This window comes from Athene cunicularia (genome assembly GCF_003259725.1).
Source record: "Athene cunicularia isolate RWA chromosome 13 unlocalized genomic scaffold, athCun1 chr13_part1, whole genome shotgun sequence".
In the NCBI taxonomy this organism is placed as follows: Eukaryota; Metazoa; Chordata; class Aves; order Strigiformes; family Strigidae; genus Athene; species Athene cunicularia.
This window is the reverse complement of record NW_020799117.1, coordinates 11882030-11899245: the sequence shown is the minus strand read 5'-3', so window position 1 is coordinate 11899245 and position 17216 is coordinate 11882030. Positions and strand designations below refer to the sequence as shown.

Below are 17216 nucleotides of genomic sequence, written 5' to 3'. Positions count from 1 at the left end.
TGGCTGCACAGCTCAGAGTGGTTGGGAAAGCCTGGAGGCTGCTGGAATAGCATGAGAAGGCTCCTTAAGGCCTAAAATTATTTAAAGGCACACTTTCCATTTCATGCTCTGCCGGAGAAAACAATTAAAGCCTCTGGTTTTACAAATCATTCAATACTGTAAGCAGGCATGTACCTGGGGAAGGTGGGGAGCACGGGCTCAGCCCTAGCTGTGGGGAGACAAGGGGTGCTTGTCTGGCACAGCCCTCTGGCACCCAAACTCTAGGTTCCTCTCAGCTCCATGACAGCACCTGCGAGGAGGTGGCACCTCCGCTCTGCCCATGGGGACCCCGGCACCAAGGTGCATTACTTCCAGTCCACAGCGTCCCACTGTGCAAGGAAGGGTCCCATGCCCAGATGTGGTGCAGCAGGCAAGGTGCTAATGCCAGATGACCACTGCCCAGAGAATTTCCTGGGGTTCAGCCAGCTTCTTCCCACGGCTCAGCATGGGCAGGCAGAGCTGTCTGCCCCTCCAGCCAGGAAAAGCCGATGCTGGGAGCAGAGCTGGGGATGGAGGGCACAGGGAGAGGCAGAGAGAAGTCAAGCTGCTGCCAGAAGAGCCAGGGGAGATGGAGGTGAGGGAGAGCAGGGAGGGCTGTCCCCTTGTCACCACCCTAGAGCTGTCCCCAACTTGCAGGAGGGCCACCTCTACCCCCACACCTATCATGCCCTGCAGAGCTGCTCTCTGTCCGTCCCCTCAGAATGCGGCTGCAGGAACATCCTACGCTTATCCTGACTTCACCATGGTTGCACCAAGTGAGGAAAACCCCAAGATCAGTGCAACAAGTGGCTCAGAGGCAGTGGTGCCCGATGGTGCCAGCCAGGCTGGCAGCACGGCCCCTGAGCCTGGGGCAGGGGTCCCAGGTCCTCTCTGGCTCCTCTCACCCACCCTCACACACACAACATTCCACACCATGTAACGCCCAGCCTGCTTGCCCTGCTGGTGTGGCTGAGGAAGCTCTGTGCTGGCACGGGGTTACTGGGGATGGGACTGCCCAGGGGAGCAGGAGCAGGGATGTGATGTCAGGGGAACCTCTGGCTTCGCTCTGCTCCCTTCAGACGTTTGCTGGTCAAGTGGCCCCATGATGGGCAGCTGGACAACAGCAGCCACTGCTATACTGAGCTCACACTCAGAGCAGCCAGCACTGGCACTGTTGTCGAAGCCTGGAGTCAGCAGAAAGATTTCCCAGCCAGAGGCAGCTCCTTGAAGAGGGGGAAGATGCTAGAGGGCTCCTAGCACCTGGCTCCAGCTTCAGGAGAGGTTCTCTGCCCAGGCTGGGTGCTCTCTGGCCAGTCCGGATGGGAGGACTAGAGGGGGTGACCACTTCTTGGTAGCCTGTGAGTAGAACAGGCTGGAGATGTCCTGGAACAGCTCTCAGCAGGCTGGAGACCTACACAGCTGCTGCCACTCCAGCCCACAGCAACTGCGGGCTGGCTCACTGTTGAGCCGCGATTTTTGGGGTACACCTTCCTATCACTGCTGCCTGGGGACAGCAGAGATGTGGGTGCTGCTGCCACCTGGGGACCACTTCCCTCCCACTCTGCTGCACAGAAGGGAGTGACTGAGCACACTTTCAGCCCTATGCCACCACAGCCCAGCTACATAGAAGGTCTAAAAATCACGACAGGTTTCATTCTGACACCTTTCTCTATGCCTCCTAAGCCTTTTGTTTACTCTCAGACCGGATTTTCTGTTTTGGTTTGGTTTTTTCCCTACAAACATTGGGGTAGGAACAGAAAGCATGACAGGACACCTCACTTCCAGGAGCAGGGGCCACGGGCAGGATGTGACCATCTGGCTGATAGGAAGGACCAGACCTGACGCACCTCTCTGTCCTCCCCAACAGCAACCCCGACTCCCACTGCTGCCTGTGCAGCTCCACCATTGCCCAAAACACACACCACAGACACCTGCCCCCACGCCTTGCTGTGGGATCCCCATGGGATCTCCGCATCCCTCGGTGGCTCTGCCAGAGCAGCTGCTGCTGGCCAGCAACGTGATGAGGACAGCCCCTTCCAGATTTGGCCCAGGAAAGGGGACCCCCTGCTCCAGTTGCTGCCCTGCTAAGGGGTTTGCCATGGGCATGGCTGCCCGTGGGCAGAGCACTGCAGCCCCTCATTAGGCAGCAGGCAGCCATGCTGGATGTGTTTCCAAGGCAACAGGCAGGCTGCCTGCACAGGGATGTGCTCAGAAGGAGGGCTGGGGTGAACATGGTGGGGACACTCCAGAGCCGGGCATGGTACCGGCTGGTTAAGGCTGATGTCCCCATATCCTGGGCTCTAGACATGTGCCAGCACACCCAGGCCACTACTGCGTGCTCTGGCTGCTTCTGGAACTCCAGTACCCCAGCCATCTCTGCAGCACCGTGGTGCTCCTTCTCCCCCCTCCACGCTCCAGAGAAGGTGGTCAGACTGTGTCCACACACCCGCCGCAGGAAGAGCCACAGCCCTGGGAGACCAAGGGCAGCGTGGCAAGGGTGCAAGATGACAGAATTCCCACACCTCCCCAAGGCATGCACCTCTGGGCAGGGCACAGGCAGTCCCCATCACAGACTGGGATGTGGCCCTGGGACTCACCTCCAGGACCCTGCCGCTGATGTACCGGTCGCAGGTCTCGCACTTGATGCCGAATTGGGCATGGTAGTCGGACTCGCAGTACGGGATGCCATCCCTTTGGGAGAGGGAGGAGAAGGGGGTGAGCAGCGGGTGAGCCAGGCTGGGCAGCCCCTTAGGGAAGCCCCAGCCCCGGGGTTGCAGCCTGGCAATGACCAGCACAGCCAAGCCTGACATCAGGATGGTGGCACTCACTTGCTGATGTACTCGCCGGTTAGGATGATCCCGCACGTTTGGCACTTGAAGCAGCTGACATGCCACTGCTTCTCCAGGGCCAGGAGGGACTGGCCTTGCTTGATCTCTTCCTTGCAGCCTGCGCAGTCTTGGGGCACAGAAGAGGGAGGGAGCGTGGGACCCCCGCAGCTCCCCAGAGGGGTCCCAGCAGTGCAGCGGGAACACCCACATCTGCTGGGCCATGCTGAGGTACTCTGGCCGTTTAATCTGGCACACCCCTCGCACCCAGAGCAAAGCCCTGCCCCAGAGGACCCCCCTTTTTCTAGGGGATGCTGCTGTTATAAACACCCTGGTCCTGAGACCACTCCAGAGGCAGCCTCTTGCAGATCATTTCTTTACAGGAATACACCACCTCTGCTCCTTCACAGCAAAGGAGCCAGAAGGAAAGCCTCCTGCCAGAGCTGGGACCTCTGAGGCACCGCTGGCACACAGCCTCTCCAGCCAAGCACCCACCACAGCACAGAGCTGGGTCTCTGTGCGGGGTGGTGAACTTGAGCCAGGGCAAGTGCGTGGGCTGCCGGGGCCATGCTGTCCTCGCAGGTCCCTGGGGCTCCCCTTGGGGCAGGGGCGGTGGGAAGTGTCCGGCAGCGAGCACAGCAGAGGAAGGGCTGTGCTCTCCGGCAGCCGTGTCCGGCCCGATGCAGTATTTACGAGACTCCCTTCCTTCCCTGCTTCCCCTGGCTCCCTCAAGGCTGGGAGCAGGAAGCATATGGGCTTCAGACTCCTGACCTTGACTCCTCCTTGTCCTTTCCCTCCCTGGGCAGCAGGTTTGCCCGGATGGGGTTTCTCCTTAACCCCCTCCCTGCTGTGGTACCAGGGAGGTGCGGCAGCACCGCGCAGGCACCCTGAGCATGCAGGTTTTTCCACTCAGCCATCCCTGTACCAAGTCCCTGCCTGCTGGACAAAGCTAATTGGGGAGAATTTTTGACCCCTGGCAAAAAGCAGGCTGGCCAGCTTGGCTGGGCCAGGATCCATTCCCTCTCTCACACAGGTCCTGATGGTTTTTTAGTTACTCACAGGGCCGTGACTGCAGGGAGAGGCTCACCATCCTTCTAGGGATGTCCTCCCTGCAGAGTGCACCAGCGCGGGCTCCAGCAAGCACACCCCCCCACCATCCCTTCTGGGTGGCACTGCCAGGGCCACATGCAGGCAGCAGGATACATCTGGCTGCTCCCTGCAGCTGCCTATGAATAAAGCATGGTGCCCTCAGGTAACCCCGCTCTGCAGGCTGGGGAGGAGCGCTGGCAGGGAAGGGAGAGGAAGGCAGGCGAGAGGCAGAGCATGCAGCTGCCCTTCTTCTTCCCCTGCCTGTGGCCCTGGCCCTGCTACAGGAGACAGCAGGGTGCAGCAGGCTGGCCACAGCCTGCCTCTGGGTGTCAGTGGAAGAAGATAGGGGAAGCCCTGTCCTCTGGCTGGGTATTATTCAAAGTCCTCCACATCCCCTAACTCCATCAAGGTCATGGTGAGAGCTGGGGTAGGCAGCTTGGGGGAAGCTCCCAAGGACCCATCAACACCAACTTGTAACTCAACGCAGCCACCACCAGAGCCACGGTGGTGATGGCATGACAGGGACCATGGGTGACAGCATGGTCCTGCGTCCAGTGCTGACTGCAGAACCCTGCTCCAGGCACTGATGCTCCACTGTGGCTGAGCCACAGCAGCAAGTGCCCCCACCTGCCCCCCAACTCCAGCTCAGCCAGCTGATGTGGCAGGGTTTGGGTACCATGGTGTGGCACAGCTCCAGTCTCTCCCTGCCACCTGCCCATGTACTGCACTGAGACAGTTACCCTGGGCCTTGACAGCATCAAACAAGGGGTACATGAGAGGCAGCAAAGCACAGACCACACGTTAACACTGAAGTCCCCTTGCTCCAGACACAGGCTGAAGTGAGCTCTGTGTGCAGCAGCTCCATGCCGCAGGAATGCTCTACCAGCCCCCAAGCACAGCACCCATGGGATGCTCCACAGTGGCCAGGGACAAAGCATGGCATGGAAGGTATCCCAAGGAACAATCTGGGGTCAAAAGAAAGACCAAATACACCCAAAAGAGCCCGTCCATTGCTCTTGAGTTTTAGCTTGTGTTCATCAGTGCAAGAGAATGAGTGCAAGAAGCCTTTCCGCACCTGTAGAGGCAGCGAGTAATGACAGCATTAGGAAAGCCAGGCAAGCAGCCTCGAGGCTGGCACTTGGACACAGACCTTGGTGCAGCTAGACACAAAGCAACATCTGGGCACTGTCTCAGAGCAAACTCAGCTCCAAAACCTTCCTGCTGCCCCAGACAGCACCTGCCAGAGTGGTGGTATCTGCCCAGGTCACAGACAGGCCAAGAGAGTTTCCAAAACCACTGGTGACCTGCAATCCTGGGTGGGGCCCCGGGCCTGACCTGTTCCTGCTCTGAAACCTCTGTGAACGCCCATGGCTCTGTGCAGCGCTGCAGTGGCCCCGAAGCCCATTCTGTCACCCCGCTAAGCACTGTCAAGAGGCACATGGTCCCTCTCCTGGCAGCCATCACGTAACACAAGACACAAGAGCATTCAACTTACGGCTGGGCCCATGGATCTTGATGGGTTTGGTGCTGATGAGAGAGTGTGAGCAGTTTTGGCAGACACAGTCCTTCCCACTGAATGTGACCTTGTCTCCGATGGGAAACGGCTTCCTGTGGCCAAGGAGAGGTGGGGAGGTGTGAGCTGCTTCCTCCCCTCCATGCAGTGTTTCGGGCTGCCCAGGAGCTCCTTCCCCAGGGGCCAGCGGGACCCGTGGTGCTGGGGAGCAGAGGGGCTCCAGGCAAGGGCTACAAGGGGAGACAGCGAGTGCACACATGTGCTGGGGCAAGAAGACAGAGGCAGGCACTAAGGCAGGTCTCCAGGCTGCAAAAGGAAGGGTTGAAGCCATTTCATTGCCTCTCAGAGACTTCCTTAAGAAAACACAGAGGAGGTGCCTGCTGTGGTGCTGAGTGGGTAACAAGGGGCTCCGGGCTGATGAACAGCCCTCTCCTTGGTGCACAGCCATGGGCTGCACAGGGCTTCTGCAGGGGGTCACACACCCTCGGCGATGGCTTCAGCTCACCTGCAGGTGCTGCAGACGAAGCACTTGGGGTGGTAGGTCCTCCCCAGGGCAGAGATGACCTCTCCGGTGATGAAGTCCCCACAGCTGTCGCAGCGGGTCCCGTAGAGCTGCTGGTAGTCATGGGTGCAGATGTACTCTTGGTTCTTAAAGAAGAAGCCCGACTGGGCCAGGTCGCAGCCGCACACTGCAGGGAGAGGACACGCAGGCGTCACGGGGGCAGCCCCAGGGCTTGGCCGGGGTCTCCGCGCCCACCTCTGCTGCCTCTCCAGCAGCAGTCCCAGAGCAGCCCTGAAGCCCCAGCTTTCTGCAGGTATCTCAGAAGGTTTCGCTTCCCACCGGAGGCGCCGGGGCCTCCCCCAGCACCACAAGATGTCAGTGTTGGGCTGTGGTGGGCGCAGGACGGGGCTGCCCGCACCCAGAGCAAACCCCTGCAGCCCTCACCCACCACGCATCCCCTCCTGGACCCACGGCACCTGGATGGGGCTCAGCCTCTCCATCTGACACTCTCACGGAGTCAGGAAGCCGAGAACAGGACTGGCAAAGAGCGGGGCATGCCCTAGGGACAGCTGGGGAGAGGCCTTCTCCGTGCCCTGCGGTATGGCCTTCGCCACGATGAGCCATCTCCACGCCCCAGCCCAGACACGAAGCTGTGCCCCAATGGGAACAGGGCCTGGGACACATGGGTTGGTGCTCTCACTGCTTGTTTTTCCAGCCCAACCTTGCTTCCTTCCCTGCTGTGGGAACCATGGGTGGGGCACAGCCCATCAGAGTAATTCAAGGAGACGTGGCAACCCCTGGCCCTCTGTGTCATTTCCCTCCTATGACTTCTCCATCCACTGAGAGACCTCGAGAGCATCAGATCCTGAAAGGAACCTCAGGAGAAGCACAGGGACCACGTCTTTGGGCCGTCACACGATGCTCATCACCTGTCCCGCAAGGCAACAGGGTGGAGTGAGGAACTACAGAGCAACTGGACACCTGTTGGCACGACCTACTTTGGTCTCTGCTTTACCCTTCAGTCCTGTCCGTGCACACTTAACCTGCACCCGTGGGCCAGCCTGCACAGCAGCCACGTTTCCCCAGGCATAGGACCTGCTGGCTGCAGGGTCCAGAGGGGCAGAATGCAGGTCCTCTCCTGCAGAGCATCCCCTGGCAAAGCTGCTCCCTGGAGCTGTGGGCACACAGCCGGGGGGTGCAGGGCCAGCACCCACTGCTCTCCGAAACAGCCTGACAGTGCTTACTTGTCAGTGATTAGGGACAGGTCACCAGCTCTGGGGCAGCATTAGGAAGCAGAAGCAAGAAAAACTAAGGCAGGTCTGGGCCCTGCTTGCTGTGGGACCCATAGCACATGCCCAGGGGCTGCACCAGCTGTGCCAGGCTCCTGTCAGGGACAAGCAGTGGGGCTGGCATGGGAGCCAGCAGCAGCCAACCAGAAGTGACAGGGGGTAAAAGCTGTGAGGGAAGGTGAGACAGGAGGATTTCCTCTCATTATTTATTCCCTTTCACTTGGAAATCAGGCAGCCAGCACTGCCAAGCTCTCCCTGCCAGCTCCCAGACCCTTTGAAGCCAATGGCTGTCTGGGCTCTTTGTCTAGATGCTCAGCTCCCACTCGATCCCGCACATCCGAGCTGGGAAGGGGCAGGGCGCTCAGCACGGTGTCCCGCAGGTGTAGGTTAGCCTCGAGGGCAACCTGGGGCTCACACCCCCTCCCAGAAATCTGGCACTGCCATGGGGAACAGGGCTAGTCGCCCAGCCTCCTACTATGGCTAGTAGGGGTGGTGACAGCCCAGGGGAAGAGTCTTCTCCAGCCAAACTCTCTCTTCCCTGGGGAGGAGCAGCAAAGCATGGCCAAGGGGACAGGGATTTATGTCCTGCTTAGCACACAGTGCTGGGAGCTTGGAAGACCAGAGACCTTTAAAAAAAGCCCTGGTAATGGGATGCTTTATAACCTACAGAAGCAGCCACTGGGCTGGTTGGGAGTGGCTGCTTTAATAAACACGCTGAGGAGCCCTTCAGTATCAGCTCTGGGCAGTTAGCTTTTACAGCTCCAGAGCTCTCCTCCTGTGCTCAGGGAGGATTCAAACAACCTTTCTCTACTATTTCTGCCAGCTCCTGGCGGCCACTGAGCTCCAGCTGCAGCACATGGCATCCCACCGCACCTCAGTTGAATCCTACACATGGGTGGCAGCGATCTGTCACCCACCCCCAGCCCTGTCACCAGCTACTCTGGGCATCTCCTTCGCCTTGCTGCTTCTCAGCCAGGCTGGTGACATCTCCTCCTCCTTCCCTATTTGGGGGCAGGCAGGTGGCTGAAGGGCACAGTGGCCCTCCCAGATCACAGATGGACCACGGGTATGTTTGGGACTGGCACAGCATGGGCTGTTGGTATTCAGGCAGCTCGAGGGTAGTGACAGTGCCCAGGTTACAGCCACCCCTGTTCCCAGCCTGCCAGCTCTGGCATCATGCAGGGGCATTGCCTGTATTGTGCCATTACCTCCCCACATCCACCCCTGCGGGAAGCCGCCACCCCTGGGCGTGTCACCACATTTCAGTGGGACAGGGAGGTCTGTCCCCAGCCTCTTCCTTTCCAGACTGCACCCAGGGCCATGGGAAACCTGGCCACCAGCTCTTTGGGCGTCACCGTCCTACCTTGGCAGGTGAAGCAGCGGATGTGGAAGTGATTGTTCTGGACGCGCACCACCTCGCCCTTGCAGGTGTCCCCGCAGCGGTAGCACTGGATGACGGTGGAGCTGCTCCCAGGGGTGTAGGGGTTTTGCTGATAGGGAACTGCTGGCAGAAAGGAGGGAGGGAAAAGCAAGAGAGGGGAAGGGTCTGTTAGCATTCAGTTCACAGCTAGGCAGCTGCAGAAGAGCCCTCTGACAACTGCGACACAGCAGCTGGACATCAGGCCATCGCTAAGGTCAAAGGACAGTTGAGACCATGCCAGTACCCAGGGACTCTGAGTTGGGTGCACAGATTGAGTTGGGTGCACATCGCTATCTGGATTTGGGACCTCCCTGTCCCCACAAAAGAGCCACTACCCATGTTTGGCTCACAGGTCTGCAGTCCTAAGCGCTGTGCAGCACAAGTGCCCTGTGCCTGCAAGGATAACCAGGTCACCTGCACTATCTCCCCAAAGCCCTGTGGAGCTCCCCAGATGCTCTCCTAAGCAGGTGCAGAAGGACAACGCAAGGACCAGCTACCCACAGCTCTGCTCCACTCAGCCCTTGGGCAGTCCCAGCTTGCTGCTGACCTCAGAAACACGCCAGCAAACACTGATTTGGCACCAGCATGGGAAGGAACTGTTGTTTTTTGGAGCTTCCACTTGTTTGGTTAGGAACTGGATGAAGAAGTAATTTTTCAAGGAGCTTTCAAACATCACAGCAATTGAGTGTTTGGCCCTGGTGGGATTTTCACCTCCTCAGCAAGGAGCAGCATCCCAGCTCCGCTGCTCCTTCCAGAGTGGCATCACGTGTGTGCAGGCTCTGTGCTGAGCCAAGGGCTGCAGGGGAGGGGAGGGCAAGAGCCAACCTTCTCCTGCTGGGTCCTGGGACTCATCTCCACTCTTCATCCCCCTCCAGCAGCTCTGCAGACCGCCATGAAGGGCTGATACTCTGCAGCCTCACCCCACACTCCAGGGGAGGAACCATATGGTGCAGGGTGTCTTTCTGCTGTCTCAGCACAATCCCCAAAGACACAGAGAAAACATTTTAAACAGCAGCTCCTGCTTTCCCTGGCCCACCTACAGGTGCATGAGCTGCTCACAGGATCTCCAGGCTGGCTGGCAGGGGCCCAGCAGAGAAGGACTTATTTGCTGTAAGATTTCAGAGAGGGAGTTGCAATTTGGGCAACTCAAACAGTGAAAGGCAGGATTTCAATGGACCAGAGACTTTCTGACCCAGTGCTGAACTGTATTCCCAGGAACAAGAGAAGCAGCTGATAGAAACCTGGTATGTGAACTCCCTCCAGAGCAGGGATGAAGGGGCACAGGACAGAGGAGATCACTCATCAGAGAAGCTCCTCGTTCACCGTGGGGCAGATCATGTGACAGGGAACAGAAACAGCCCATTATTGGCTTCAAAGGCAAAGAAAGAAAAGTCAAAATGACATTGAGACTGTCTCACAGTAAAATCCCATCCCACATGCCAAGTGCCCAGAGACACACTCTATGGACGTGCAGCCCTGCTCATCACTGGGAAACGGGCTGACCCTCCCTGACCACTGCTCCATCCCCTGGGGCTACGGAGCTGCAGGGACTCGCTGCCTCACCAAGTCTGACCTAAGGGCTGCAAGGAAAGCTGAGGTGCTTTGCTATTAGTACCCCCATCTTTCTGCAAAGCTCAGGCTCCAGCCTTGATGTAAACTTCCAAGAGCTGCTGGGACTATCCTCCTGATCGTGCTCTTGCAGGCCAAGAGCTCTCAGAGGCACCTGAGGTACTAAAGGGCACTGCAGTGCCAACAGCAGAGCCGAAAGACTAGAGTCCGGCCTGGAGCTCAGACCAGCAGAGACACTAACTAGTCTAGATCTAAATCACATTGAGGTCCCAAATACGATGAAGGACACCTGTGAAGGGAACAGGGTACCCCCACCCATGCTTTTGCAGGCACATTTTGCAGGGAGGTGCAAGCCCTGGGAAAGAGAAGTCCAGGACCAGGTGCCCATGAGCTCTGCAGCAGCCTGCGGGGACCCAGGCCTGACCTCAACAGGATCTCCTGAGGCTAAAATAAATGGGGGATGTCTTCTGTAAGGGTCTCCAGCAGAGCAAGAGTTACAGCACTGAAACTTCCTCCCACGCATCCCATGTTCGCACCCTCGCTGAGAACAAAACAGAAGCCAAGCCCTGGGACACAGCCACTGTAATCCACAGAGCTTGCAGACTAAAGCAGGAGGGAGGTGGGGTGAAAGGCTGGGAATTAATCAACACTTAAACAATCATTAATAATAAAAAAAGGGGAAGAAAAAAATAATCAATGTCAGAAAATGCAGGCATCACTTATTCCGGGCATCTGGCCTCTAGGGGAAACTTCTTGGTGTCCATAGCAACACATCACCAAGCTCCTGCACTGGTAGGTCTGATGGGAGGGAAAGCAGAGAAAAAGGAGTGCAGGATGGGAAAGATGATCCTTATAGCTGTGTTACACTACTGGCAGAGATGAAACTGATACAATCACTCCTGTTTGTACCCATGGAGATGGGTCAGAACCCAGCTTAGGGCACCATCGCCCTGCCGCATGCCAGCATTGTTCAGCACTAAGCCAAAAGCTCCCTGATTTGTTATTAACCTCCGGCCCATGCTGGAATTTTGCTCTGGGAACATTAATGCATTGTTTTGCTGGGGCTCTGCTTGTTTTTGAGCAGGCAGCTGCCCTCCTCGTGGCCTTGCGCAGGAAGTATTACACATCACAACACCCCTGAGCAGAGGGACAGCTCAGCAGGGCAAAGCTCATTACACCAAAATAATCCAGTAATAGTGTAAATAGCATTACTGGCCTTGCAGGCAGATACAGCGGTCGGGGTGAAGGGGTGGGAGCTGTCCGAGGAATGCCTTAATCTCACCCCAGTTTGCTACCGGTTTTGCTTGTAGAGCAAAAAATTAAGATGGCTTCATTCAGTGATTAATGCATTTGTGCTCCACAGTGCAGTGCAAAAGGCTGCCAGGGCTGGGTTCCTGCAGAGTTGTCCCCATGTCCTACATGGCACTTGATCTGCAGAGGCTAAGGAGCTGCTGTGGCCGCAGCCAGGCAGTGAGCTGCCACACCGGGCTGCATGGACACACAACAGATCTCCCACTGATCCGGATTAAGGTGGCACCTCTGGTCAGGGATCGGTGCCCTGCGCAGTCTTAGGGACAGACAGCAGCAGCCATACACAAGGGAGCTTGTAACCTGTCAGCAGGGAGGAGAAGGTGCCCCAAACAACACCCAAGGCTTCACAGAGGAGCTCTGTCACCCAGGAGGGCGGAGGGACCTTGCCCAACAGATCCACCAAGCCATTCTACAGCAAGCAACCTGCAGGTTCCTGCTGTGCATCCCCAGGCAATCCCCCTCCTTCGTTCCCAGAGCACCCACCTTCCGCTTTGGAAGGGTCAACAACCTTGTTTGCCTTCCTGTCCTCTTCCTGCACAATGTCCCAGCCCTCCACCGAGGAGCAGCATGTAGGAGGAATGCTGAACCCTTTACACTGCCTCTGAAACGCTCTAAGCCCTTCAGGAGAGGAATTGGAAGTGATCCTTACCTACTTTGGAGGGATAGCAGCTCAATTCCAATGCAAGTAACAGGGCACATCCCTGCAAGGTGCTGCAGGGCTGAAAGGGTGACACAAAGCAAGTTCCACCAGCTGCATGGGTCCCCCACCTCCTACCCAGGCAGTCCCATATAGCCCACCAACAGTAGACCAGTACTAAGTTTCCAGTAGCACAAACTGCAAGAAACAGGACACCAAGGAGCATTTACAAGGATCCATCCATCATCCCTTACTGGGATCAGACCAGGTTCTGCTGGTTTCCCACCTATCTTCCCCTCCCAGCCCACTGGCCCTCCAGGAAGGTCAATTAGGTAGAAACTGCTGCAGGTGAAGTTTGCATCATTAGCAACAGGTAATTGGAAGCTCCCACCCAGCTTAGTGAGCCTGCCCTGATGCCCATGTTTGCTATCAGCATGTTTATGAGACAGCATCTCCACAGGGGGATGGGGATGCCTCATTTAATTAATTACCAGTAATTAATATTTGCACAATGTTTGGAGAGCCACAGGTGAAGGGCACTGTGGAAAAGCAAAGCATTCATCCTTTAATTAATAACAAGAGGTGGTGTCACTGCGGGTGGCTGAGGCAGATGGGTGCCAGGGAGCACTGCTGGGGCTGAGTACTGGCATGTGCAGCGAGGTGCAAGCAAGGGGTCCCTGCTGGGTACTGTGGGTGTCAGCATGGGGTCCAGCTCCAGGGGGTGCTGGGTGTGTGCCCAGGTAAGACCCAAATTGGGGTGGATGCCAGGAGATAAGGGAGAATAACAGCAGCATGCCAGGGCAGATGATGCTGTCAGGAGTCCTCACACCTCCATAGGGCTGAGCCCCCTTCCAGCAGCTGCTGCATCCCACTCCTCCCTGCTGCCTCGCCCTGAGCGATTCACCACAGCCATCCCTGCACACTCCCCGTGCTAACTGGGGCTGTAAACCAGCAAATCTCCTTACAGAAACCCACCGGGGCTGATGGGACCAGAATGGCACAGGGTGTGTGTTGGATGCAGCTCCCCTGGGGAGGGTGAGGGAAGTTGGACACCCCCACTGGGCACCTGAAGCCCTCGGTGGGCTCGGCTGGCAGACCCCACGCCCTCGTGTTCCCATGCCACGGCCCTGGGCAAAGGCGAGAAGGGGGCTGGGAGCATGGTGGGGGCTGGGGCGGCTCAGGAAGAGGAAGCCTGGCCCCGCCAGCACGCCGGCCCTGGAGGCGTCGAGGTCGAGGGGCGGCAATGACTGGCCAGAAAGGAATTTTGCTGGAAGCACTGGAGGCTGAGGGAGAGGCTGGGGTGAAGCACTGGTGATGATGGGACACGATGTGCCGGGCTGGGAGTGGAGAGTGAGGGGGCACAAAAGAAACTCCAGCTAGGATGTGGGGAGAAAGAGGTGGTGCTCCAGGAGCCTGCACCCCAACTTCTCTTGCCACAGCATAGACACAGGGTGACCTGGCCAGTTCTGAGCACTGAGAGGTGAGGCCGAGGGGAGGATTTCCCCTCCCGGCAGGAGCTGTGCTGCGCCCCAAGGGCAGCCAGGGAGGAAGGGTGGGAGCTCCAGCAGCTGTGGGATATGGGTTTCTCATCAGCAGCAGGGCTGAGGGCTCCTACCTGCTGTCCTGCTGTGGCCAAAGAGCTCAGCCGCAGCAATAAAAACACCTTGGAGAGGAAGGGAAAGACGGGCTTGGAGCCAAATGATGCTAGTGCTGTGGGCAGGCATGAGGAGAGCTGCAGCTGGCTGTCCTGTGGGGCTGCCTCTGGCCCCGGCATGTGGGAACAAGCCTGCTCCATCCACCGTGGCCACTGACTTGCCCCAGCTCCCTGCTGAGAAAGTGACACTGGGGAAAGGTGCTGAGGGCTGTCGGCAGTGAGAGCTGGGTAAGGAGCACAATGTGGGCACATGCACCCTGCCATGTCGGTGCTGGCGGCCCAGTTGAAAGATCAGCTGAATTACCCCTGAAATAAAGGAAGGGGCCAACATGCTCAACCTCCAGTGGCAAATCTGGCACCTGCTGTGACATCTGCATGGCCACCTCAGTGCTCAGGCAGCTTGGCCACTGCTTTCCATTGAGCTTATACAGCTAAGTCACTCTGATCAAGGAGAAAATTATGTATTTACCTTTGGTCAAAATAACTTCTCTTCTGGTCTTTCCCTTAAGTAAAATCCAGAAATGTCACATGATTCCATACTTATTATTTACATTTTTAAGCTGGGGCAGGCCAGGTGGTCCTGATAAATGCCCGGGCCAGGGGCAGGTACCATGGATCTGCTGTGGGATAGTTTGAGCCTAGAGTGGCTCCAGCTGCTTCTCCCAGTGTTTCCATCACATCCGTCACTGTCCCCATGTGTGCGGTGCAGGAGTGGGCTGTGATGGGTGCGGGCAGGGAGTGGGGCAGTGGGCTGGGAGCAATGGGGACCACCCACCTTATGTGGACCATGCACTGAGGTATTTCCAAGCCATCAGAGAACAGTCCTGTTAGGTGCCACTGAGCATCATGTAGGCAGGATTACGAATACTCAACAAGTCCATGCCAGCCTCACCTCGCCTCTCTCAGCTCACAGGCAGTCATCTGCGGCTTACGGCTAAAAACCCTCCCATGTCACAGCTCCTAATCTAGCCCTAGACTTCCCTAATTAGATCATAACCAATTACTACTTCCACCTGCCTCATGCTGTCCGCTTGCCCCCCCACTTCTGTCACTCCCACACCACGTCACCTTCCTTGGCGTGACATGGGACATAAACAAGACGTGGGTGCTGTGAGGATGGCGGCCAGTGGTGCTGGAGTGGCAGATGCCAGCGTGGGTGAGGGCACATGGCTGCCGGCAGTAGGATGGTGCTGCGACAGGGACACTGGACCAGCTCCAGCATTGCATGGGGGAGGGAGGGAGTCCCCTTTAGCCGGGTATCACAGGGAGGACGTGTCTGAGGGTGGCAGGATATCACAGAGGATAACGGCAGCTAAGCTTTGTGCAAGTCCTCTCTTGTGGAGGTAGCTCAAGGGTGCAAGGCAGAGGTGCCACCCAGCAGTACCCCATATGCCACCACCCAGCCCGTCTTCATCTCCCCACTCCACTGCCTCTCCGGGGAGGGCTGGCAGGCAGGCAAAACCACTGCAACAACTCCTAATGAGCTCAAATGCAAGCTCTGGTCCCGCTCCAGCCCCCAACCCTGGTGCTCACTGCAGATTTGAATCTTGGGATGCTTGAAGGCTCCCACCTGCCTCGGCAGGATGGCAGGAGAGAAGGATGGGGGCCAGGGGTGTCGGCAGAGCCCAGAGAGCTGGTAGCAGCACATAGAGGGGTGGAGTGGGCAGAACCAATCTCTCCTCTTGCTCTGCTCCCCAAATTCGCAGCACCACAATGGGAAGCAAAGCAGACAGTGCTGGGGTGGGTGGTGGGTGTTCCCCAGTACTGGGGGAGTTCCCCAGAGCTTATGTGGAGCTGAAGCTCGGAGGAAGCAGCAAATGAGAAGGCAGCAAATTGTCACTGTCACACAGACACAAGTGGTGGCAGCCTCTGTGGCTGATCAGTGACATGGGAAGGTGCCCAAATGGATGCCAAAGCCTCGTGCTAACAGTAAGGGGATGGCAGAACCACATGCTGGGGTGGGAGCTAGTTTGTGGGAGGGACACGCTGCTACCTTTCCAAAAGAGAGAGAGGGAGGTCAAAAACAGTCAGAGAAGACAAATGAGAAGGGTAGAGAGACAGAGAAAAAGAAGGAGGATAGAAGGAAAAAGGAAAAAAGGATGGAGCAGTGAATACAACACACACACACAACAAAGTTTGTTTCTGGCTTCATTCATGGAAATTATTCTCCAAATTCAAGTGCTGAGGAAGCCAGCGATTGTCTCTCCACACTGACCCTGCTGCCGGCAGCTGCCCGTGCCTGCCTGCAGGATGTTTACTTCCCCAGCACAGGCAGCACCGTAATGTGCCGGGGAAATCCAAAGACCCCACTGCCAGCTGGGGCTGCAGCTGATTTTACCTCCTCCCCTGCAGAAACCTGCAACCCCCTGGGGAACCCCCCTGCCACCACCCACCCCCAGCTCCACTGCCAGCAGGGCTGGGGGGGGTGCTCGGAGAGGGGCCCCAGAACATCCCTGGTTTGTTGAAAGCACTGATTGCTGGGATAGCGACTTTTCCAGATTCTCAAGAAAAAGTTACTCTTCTAGTTCTTGCAGCTTCAGGGAAATTTGAAGACCTCAGTGCAGAGCAACATGACAACAGAAAGTCTTGTGTAGTGCTCACAAGCTTCCTCAGCCTGACAGCTATTCCCTGGGCTGCCCAGAGCTGGTGAGCCAGGGAGCATATTGTCCCAACAGCCCCCTACCACCAGCCCGGCAGCAGCCAGGGAGCCCCACGGGGAACAAGCCTATGCCTGGCATCCTCACTCGCAGGGCTGCAGTGCCAGTCTCACCCAGAGCACCACTGAGGCATGAGCTGTTGTCCAGGGAAGGAGGTCCTTTTGCCACTCACCAGGCAAAGGAGGACAAGCACCCTGCCACAGGCTAAAGCACATCCCCAGCCCCACACTGACCTGTGCCATGGGGCGGATGCCCGAAGCTGGGCTGCACCCCTCGCTACTGATGCTCTCACCCCAGTAGCAGCATCTGCTCAGAGGCACTGGGGTTTTTAACAGCATTCGCTTCCCAGTGCAGAACCACCCTTTTAAAGTTTAATTGTCAATCACGAGCCCCTGCTACTAAATAGATGAAGAAGCTGAGGGCTTGGTGGGCATGAGCCTCCACCGCCTGGCAAGCGCTGTGGCATGGGGCCAGCATCTCTCCAGAGCTTCACTAACACCTTCTCTATCCTGCAAGGGCCCTGCTGGGATCACTGTGTTGTGACTGGAGGAACGTGAGGGGCCGAGGAGCATGGCTGTGCCCCCCTGTGCGTGGGAGCTTGGGGGGCACAGAGCTTGGGAGGGAGCTGGAGCAAGGTCTTGGGGGTGTAACACTGGACAATAATGCATGTTGGGAGGAGTTTAACGTGTGCAGTTGAACACATGTGCATGGCTTGCGTGGTATGTATATACC

General features: G+C 57.5%; 1 protein-coding gene across 10 annotated transcripts in view; it reads right to left on the bottom strand.

Moving 5' to 3' along the window:
* ABLIM3 (actin binding LIM protein family member 3) overlaps positions 1-17216 on the bottom strand; it is a 55274-nt gene that overhangs the window by 15023 nt on the left and 23035 nt on the right. For 9 of the 10 annotated variants that reach the window (XM_026858179.1, XM_026858182.1, XM_026858181.1 and 6 more), the window contains exons 2-6: positions 8600-8740; positions 5951-6134; positions 5428-5540; positions 2847-2973; positions 2616-2709 (exon numbers count right to left, since the gene is read on the bottom strand). In XM_026858179.1, the coding sequence (XP_026713980.1) occupies positions 2616-2709; positions 2847-2973; positions 5428-5540; positions 5951-6134; positions 8600-8740 (659 nt within the window). The remainder of the gene's footprint in view (positions 1-2615; positions 2710-2846; positions 2974-5427; positions 5541-5950; positions 6135-8599; positions 8741-17216) is intronic. The other variant, XM_026858180.1, reaches the window with a different exon arrangement.